Below are 8,127 nucleotides of genomic sequence, written 5' to 3'. Positions count from 1 at the left end.
TGTAGGATTCTATGCTTTTATTACTTTGATTCTTCTAGCGACTATATATACCCCTTGTACATTGTACTTTAGACATAACTCTGAATAATACACAATCCTTTCTTCAGTTTAGTCTCTTATTTCTAACATTTAATATTATAGAAAAAAGATGCTTAAAATTATGTCCTTCTATCCATATTTATATCATTATATGTAGGCGAGTTCTATGGTGGCATGGAGATAGATGGCCAAGGATGGCTTATATTTGACTGTCCAACAGCCATATGACACATGTAGAGTGGTTAGTGTATCCAATGAGTGCATGAAACGTAGGTCAAACCTGAAAGTTATTGTAAGTGCAATAATAATGTGTGGTTTACCGCATGGGCATTTGAGAGATTTTGACATAAAAAAAATATGGATTTCATATAGACTAGGGTGTTGGTAGTCCAAAAATGATTGGGTATCCAAAAATGTGGATGGGCAAAAGATGAAATTTTTTTGGATTGAAAAATAAAATTACTATACAACATAATGATATTGACTTTAAATTTTGAATTTAATTTTGATATACTGTCAATTGTAAAGCGTTTTACACAGTCGTGTAATCATATCCATTCTTTTTTATAACTATTCACGTTATCAATATAAAAGATAATTGTTTTTAAACTTTTTAATTTATTTGTTGAATCAATTTTATTCATAATTTACGTTTTCCGACTACAAGAAAATCACCCATTCAAGTACACTTGAAAAGTGTAGCTAAAAGTAAAAAAATGATGCCTTAGGCTAAGGCTACGCTTTTTGGGCTACGCTTTTTCAAGTGATGTTGTCCAGGACCAAAGGCTACGCTTTTCAGCTTCCATTTTCACCAGAATAGGCTACACTTTTCAACACTACTGCATCACCTATAAAGCGTAGCCACATTGTATACCATGGCTACCGTTTATAAGTGTACCCTTAGGTCCCTTTTTTTTTGTATACTATAGCTACTGTATATAAGTGTAGCCTTAGGTTATATATATATATAATATTCTAATAATTATTAATACAACATAATATTTAGTAATATGATTACATATATAATAATTCTGTATTTTTAATTAAATAAGTTAAATATTATAAAATAAAAATAAATACATAGTTATTATAAATAATTTCTTTAACTAATAAAAATTATTCGTAACCAAAATATATTTATAATAATGATCCAAAAGTACTAGAATGAAGTTAATTTTAAATATTCATACATCTCATACTAAAGTAAGCATAGCCATATCAAAATAATCATGATACTACTTAGAATTTACTACTGATACTCTACAAAAAACTAAAATATTATATCCTACATAAGTATCTTCTAATAAAAGTCATTAGTCAATCATACATGTTTCCATTCCTAACACTACTCTATCTTAGCCAATAAACTACAATAATAATTAGCTTAATCTTCATTATCATCCTCAATATTATCCTGCATAATTATATAAAAAAGTAATTAGAAAAATATTTATAATGACATTCGCAATTATAAAAATTAAAAAATCAAACTCAAAACTATCTGTAGATGAATAAAAAAGAATACAAACCTCTATGAACCCTTGCCCAATTTTTTGTGATATGGATTATTTATTTGCATTCCTTGACTCATGCAATGCTTTGAATATGGTGCAGGTTAAGGAGAAAATAATAGCTGCGAGGAGAAGCGAAGTTAAGACCATTGTATTCCCTTCTGCCAACAGGAGAGACTTTGACGAGCTGGCACCAAATATTAAAGAAGGTCTTCATGTTCATTTTGTTGATGACTTCATGCAGATCTTTGATTTGGCTTTTGATGATGACAATTCCCAGCATTCGGAGAAGTATGTCTCACTATAATGCTCTTATCTGATGTGAAACCATTACCTCCAATGCTTCCCTCATTGTTGCCGGTGTTCAATGACGCATAAATGTCAAAAGGTCTCTTCTCAAATCTCCAGTCTTGTGTATCAAACAAGTTTACAATGAGACCGGGACATAAAAATGCAAGTATGCAACTATACATGTCAAGACTCAAGAAGATACCTTTGTGATTTGATATGGAATGATTTCAGTAGGTTGTTGAGAGGCTCGAACGTCCTTGACTTTTATGTAATTGTACATCACAACGCCATATAGTGCTGCAGAAGTAAAAGATGAATAGTTGATCAAGACAAAGGAGGGAGTGATATTAAGAATGTGTTTCGACTTTCGAGTTTCAACTGAAACTTACCTATAGGATAGCCAGTTATATTTAACCCAGTTATTGTGGACTCTGGAAATATAACAGTTGAAAGGGCTATTAATATCCAGTTTTTAAGCATGCCGGCGACTCGGATGGTCACAGCACCAGTTCTACCTATTACTAGGAAAATAGAGAAGTTCAAAGCGAGAGCACATAGAGCATTGGAAAAGAAGATCCAAAAGTTGAACTGAAGCTGTGAAACTTCCATTGCAAACTTTTCTAGGAGGAACTAAGGCACAAAGAGAAATACAAAACTGCACAGAACAAAGCAAACGAGAAGTTATTACATCACATTAGACTGGATTCACTAATATCCAAGCATTGATATTTATTTCTTTCTTACTTTTTTCTGGTCAAATTGACACAACCGACCAAGAAGTTGTATTACATTAGATTTTATCATAGCCCATTTGTTTTTAATCTTTTGTCTTTTGTCTTTTGTCGCAATAGCTAAGCCAATATCCCTAAATAACTGCACAGAGCATGCACCAAAGTAAAATTATACTGAAGCACTTAGCCAAGCATAATTACAGAAAATAAGAGATCATGTTTCAATTCCTATGTGAGAATCATTGAATGTCTCCACTAATATGTTTAGCCAAGCATCCAAACTGATCATTTTCGAAATCTTAATGAGTCAGTGGTCCATTTCTTTGTTCCAAGTTTCAACATCCTTATAAAATTCCTGTTCTTCAATCATATGTAATTCAAGTGCAAATACAATATACTTCTAAATTAACCAGACAAAGAAAGAAATACCAAAATTACACGCCCAGCAGCCTCGTGGCTGAAATTTTAGGGAAAAGTGGAGTTTGTCCCTGAAAGGCCAAAGCATAAAAAGAAATGACAATGCAGAACTTAATTCCAAATTCTTCAAGAATAATTTGTATCTTTCACCTATTAATAAACACAATTGTATAAGTTCACTCAACTAACGAACTCCGTCGACTAGTAACATGGTACCAAAATCAACATTTTGTAGACACAGTCACGAATGCAGCATAAACATTGTTGTTAGTATAACCACTAAAACTGCATCAATGTAGCAATTGCAGCCATGTGAACCAATTTTTTCCTGAGGCCTCACTCACTCTTTACTGACCTAGTGATACGTGCTTCAAATGTTCGTGATATGAAGAGTTCAAGAGTTATTTAGAAGATATTTTAGTTTATATTTTTAGAATATTTTATTTAATGTATTTTGATTTTGTTTATTTAATTACTAGATTGGGCCTTATGTTTATTAGCTTTAGGGTTTTCTTTGTTTTAACCTAATAAGAGGTTATAAATACCTCCTTAGCTATTCTAGTCGTAGCATAGAATGATTTAGAGGTTTCAAAACCCCTTTTTGGTTTCACGATGAAACCATGGTGTGGACAATTGAGGTTGAGAAGTCCCTCTTTTGTTACATCGGAGAATTGGGTAGAAGGTTGAGGAGTCCCTTCGATTCAATTCCCAAACTATGGCGTTGACAAGTTAGGTTGAGGAGTCCCTTTCTTGTTGCGTCAAGAAATTGGGTAGAAAGTAGAGTGATTCTCTTTGTACTCAATTTCAATCTATCCTTTTATTTTTATTTCAATTTCAATGTATTATTTTTTATTCAGTTGAATCCTTATCTTTTTGTTTATCTTTTTATTTCTTTATCACCTAGCCACTTGCATGCCTTCACAATTCTCTCTCTTATTTCTTTATCACCTAGCCACTTGCATGCCTTCACAATTCTCTCTCTTTTTTCTTTAACACAGAATCTCTTATTTCTTAAAACACATATTATAAATCAAATAAACAATTAAGTAAATCAGAGTTTGAGTGTAACATGTTGACATATTATAATTAAGTGAATTTGATTCAATCTTAATATGAATTTAATATGTAAATATAGGTGTTTTCTCTTGTAGAAACTTTTATGCTAATGACCAAGCTGCAGCAGAGAAGAACAAGGTACTTATTAAAGTAGACAATTAAATATGCCATATTTAATTTCTAGAATTTGAAATGATAACAGGGCTTTCAAAATAAATCAACAAATGCATGCAATTAGTGAACATTATATATAAATCTCGAACAGCCACTAAAAATATATATATATATATATATATATATATATATATATATATATATATAAGACTGAGTTTATTTATTTGTTTTACCTAAGTTAGCACCTTCATCATTACATTACATATAGTTGAATCATAATTTTTTTAATTTCCTGAGCCAATCATCAATAAGAATATCTCTTACAAGTTACAAAATAGGCAACCAACCACCTCATATCATCATCAGTCCAATATATATAATAAACTGATCTATTCAAATTAATTTACACACAAATCAAATCAAAACACATGGAATTAATTAACAGATAGAGTGAAGAGGAAGTACCTATCACGGATTTGAACCTGTTACATCATGGATGCCATTCTTTGCTGATCAGCTTCTGAAAGTGATTCCAAACCAGTTAACATGCTCTTATCCATGATTCAATTCAATTCAACTCAACCTAGTTTTCTTCATTCACATTAATCAAATATATCACGCACCTCAAGCAATTATAGTACATCCACTTCAATCTGCTTAATTAAAATAAACTAGTAATAAAAAAACCTGTGGAGACGGAATCTCTGGACCAAGACAAGGGAGCAAAGGCAACCAGGGAGTTTGGAGAAGAAACTTAAACCCCAGGAATAAAATTAAAACCAGTTAACTAACAATAATATAGGATTAAATAATCACAAACAGCACAATCTAATCACAATTAAGCTACAAAAGCACAAAGAATAGCAGGACAACAACATATTTACAATGAACAATCACAAACAACAGTAAGAGCTAATCAACAATCAATTAATCAATGAATAAAAAATTGAAAACACAAATCATTCAAGAATAATTCAAAGATCAATAACCCTTATGAACAGAGCAAAAAATGAACAATGTCATTACACTATTACAGTGAGCCACGAACAGAGCATTGACCTTTGAAGACGGCGAGCTGGCGACAAACACGACGACGGACAACGGCGAAGAGCTGCGAAACAGGAATGGAGAGCAAACATTGGCGATCGAGGGGATCGAGGGACCTCGAGAACGACGAATCATGAGGATTGTGAACGACCACGACGAACCTAGTGGCAATCTTGAGCGCGACGGGCAGCGACGGTGAGATTGATGGCGGCGCGGTGGAGGCTTGGGTTTTCACAACCTTTTAAGGAAGAGCTGCGAGATGGATGAATGGCGGCAGAGCGCGACTAAGGACGATGAGCAGACGAGTGAGACGTGACAGTGGCGCACGACGACAGAGGGCACAACGACGGGGAAATCGAAGAAGCGGCTAGGGTTTTGTTATTTGGTGCTTTGGTAGGAAAGAAGGAATGACCGAATGAGAGAGTGCAGGGCTTCGATGATGAGAAGAAACAAACAAACAAAAAAACTCACTAAGTGTCCTATACATGTGTATTGGCGTTTTTACATTAAGCAACGCTTTTAAAGCGCACCCAAAACATAACAAATATGCTACTCTTTAAAAGCGCTTTTTTTAGTATGAAAAGTATACCTATAGATATCAATATAAAGCTACGCTTTATAAGTGATTTTTATTATATCTAAGGCTATACTTTTTAAATAATGTCACAATTATGTTTCTTATTCTCTTATAAAAGGGAAACACAAAAAAAAAAGCGTAGCCTATTTTCTGAATAGGCTACTCTTTTCAAATGTAACTTAAAAAAAGTGTAGTTGAATGAGTGTTTTTCTTGTAGTTCATTCTTAATCAACTTTTGTTAAGACACTATTTTTATTTGTAGCCAAATAAACAACTTATGAGTCGTAGTCTTGTTTTTGTTTTTTTTTCCGAAATTTATTTCTTAGCTGAAATTTATTGTTTCAAAATATATTATGTCAATATATACAGCAAAATACTTTTATAAATAATTAAAAGTAGACATATATGATATATATCATTACGATTTCAATTGGTAACAGTCTGTTAGACTGGATTATCTTTTTCTATATTTGTGACTAAAATATCTTTTTAAAATAACAAATAAATTAAATTCAACCTTAATCTGAAAATTCAAAAAAGGAAAAAAATCAAAACCAAATATCCAAAAAACAAGTAATAGATGATAGGGGTGTTCAAAACCGATCCGGACCGAACAAAACTGATCAACCGAACCAAAAAAATTGAAAACCGAACAAACCGACAACCGAAAAACCGAAAAAATCATATTTTGCTGTTTTTTATGTGGTTTGGTTCGGTTTTTGGTTCTAACACTGAAAATCCTAACCAAACCAAACCGAACCGGTCAACTTAAAAACCCTAAAATCCATTAGACCATTACCCCACCCCACCCCCATTAGATCAGATAAATAGTGTTCCACACTCCTAACCTAGCGCAGCCATTCTCTCTCAATGAAGCCCCATTACCTCAACCCCTCGTAGCCGCGCCTCCCCAGCGCTTCCCAGCCCTGCCTCCCACTCTCCCATCACCTCGCAGCCCCACCTAGTCCCGCCGAACCAGCCCCTCCCAGTCTCGCCGAACCAGCGCCTCGTAGCCCCTCCCTGCAGCGCCTCGTAGCCCCTCCCAGCAACACGAACCAGCGAACCCAGCCCCTTCCAGCAGCGTCGAACCTGCGCCTCCCAGCCCCTGTTGCTGATTGTTGTTGATTGTTCACTTATTTGTTGATGATTTTTTAAAATTATTAATAATTTTATTTTTTTTTGAATTTCTCGTTCTATTTGAATAATTTATGTTCTATGTTCAGTGTATTTTTGAAATTGCTAATTGTTGTTGATTGTTGTATTTGTTTATGCAGTTTGTTGTATTTGGGGGTTTTAGCTTATGAATGTGCATTATTTCTAGTTGTTAGGGTTCTAGCCTTCGAAGGTGTAAGGTTCTGATTGTTAAAGATATGTTTTTTATTGTTAGGGTTCTAGGATCTGATTGGTAGAGAAGGTGTAAGGTATATTTAACTGCATTTTGTATATAATTAATTGCTGGATTTGAGATTTGTTTGCTGATGTAGTTGCCATAAGGAATTCATTTGGTGCCACAAATTACCTTGTTGTGCTATGTATATATATATTGGTCTTTTCTAATTGCTGGTTTATTGATCATTGTTTAATTTATTTGTTGTTTTATTTAGGGAAATTTATTTGCTGGTTCACTGATCATTGTCACCTCTTAATTTAAGTAGATTTTGAATTTTTTTTTTTATCACAGTTCCATTGATGGAGTTATCAAGGAGAGCTTTACGGAATAATTTGTCCTATTTGTTATAACACTTGTAATTTTGGTTATGATGTACTAGGAAAGAATATGCATGAATATGAATATCTTGAGAAGAATGGGATGGATTGTCAATTCTTTGAATGAGTGACTGATTCCTTATTTTAAACTCAGTGACTTTGAGATCATGTGGAAAAAACCCTAAAAGTGGCTCCAAGACTTTTCTTTTGTTGAAAATTATAGTTGCATTAGTAAAATTGCATATATGATATATGTGTCCTTATAAGAATAAAAGGATAACTTGGGTAGACATTATACATGCAAGAAATGGTCACAAACAGGTAGAAAAGGACGAAGAGGCAACATTTTTAAAAACTGAACAAATCGAACCAAATCAAACCGATTTTAATTGGTTTGGTTTGGTTCGAATAGCTTCGATAAAAAAATTGAACCAAACCAAACCACAATTTAATTAAACGATTGGATCGGATGATTTTTCTCTCAAAAACCGAACCAAACCGCACCGCGAACACCCTAATAGATGATTCTAGTACAAACACAACTGAGGAGATCATGATTTTCTGGAAATTTCTCGTCTCTTGGCACAACCAAAATACTTCCATTGAAAGTAAATGAATGTCTCATTCCCCCTGAAAC

General features: G+C 33.4%; 1 protein-coding gene across 1 annotated transcript; it reads right to left on the bottom strand.

Moving 5' to 3' along the window:
* Nucleotides 1–1,594: 1,594 nt before the first annotated feature.
* LOC107606994 (putative sugar phosphate/phosphate translocator At1g48230) lies at nt 1,595–4,751 on the bottom strand. The gene is made up of 4 exons (XM_021107748.2): nt 4,625–4,751; nt 2,231–2,496; nt 2,044–2,138; nt 1,595–1,959 (listed from the first exon to the last, which is right to left on the bottom strand). The coding sequence occupies exons 2-4, from the start codon at nt 2,448–2,450 to the stop codon at nt 1,915–1,917; spliced, it is 360 nt and encodes a 119-aa protein (XP_020963407.2). The 5' UTR covers nt 2,451–2,496; nt 4,625–4,751; the 3' UTR covers nt 1,595–1,914.
* Nucleotides 4,752–8,127: the final 3,376 nt, after the last annotated feature.

Source organism: Arachis ipaensis, chromosome B7 (assembly GCF_059453495.1).
Source record: "Arachis ipaensis isolate K30076 ecotype BB chromosome B7, ASM5945349v1, whole genome shotgun sequence".
Taxonomy (NCBI): domain Eukaryota; kingdom Viridiplantae; phylum Streptophyta; class Magnoliopsida; order Fabales; family Fabaceae; genus Arachis; species Arachis ipaensis.
This window is presented reverse-complemented; position numbering and strand designations above follow the sequence as displayed.

Excerpts from the sequence above, each read along its gene's own strand:
- LOC107606994 (XM_021107748.2), bottom strand. The coding sequence starts at position 2,450 with ATGGAAGTTTCACAGCTTCAGTTCAACTTTTGGATCTTCTTTTCCAAT. Across the intron at positions 2,139-2,230 it reads TATAACTGGCTATCCTATAG|CACTATATGGCGTTGTGATG; the intron begins GTAAGTTTCAGT and ends TTACTTCTGCAG. Across the intron at positions 1,960-2,043 it reads TTCCATATCAAATCACAAAG|ACTGGAGATTTGAGAAGAGA; the intron begins GTATCTTCTTGA and ends TTGATACACAAG.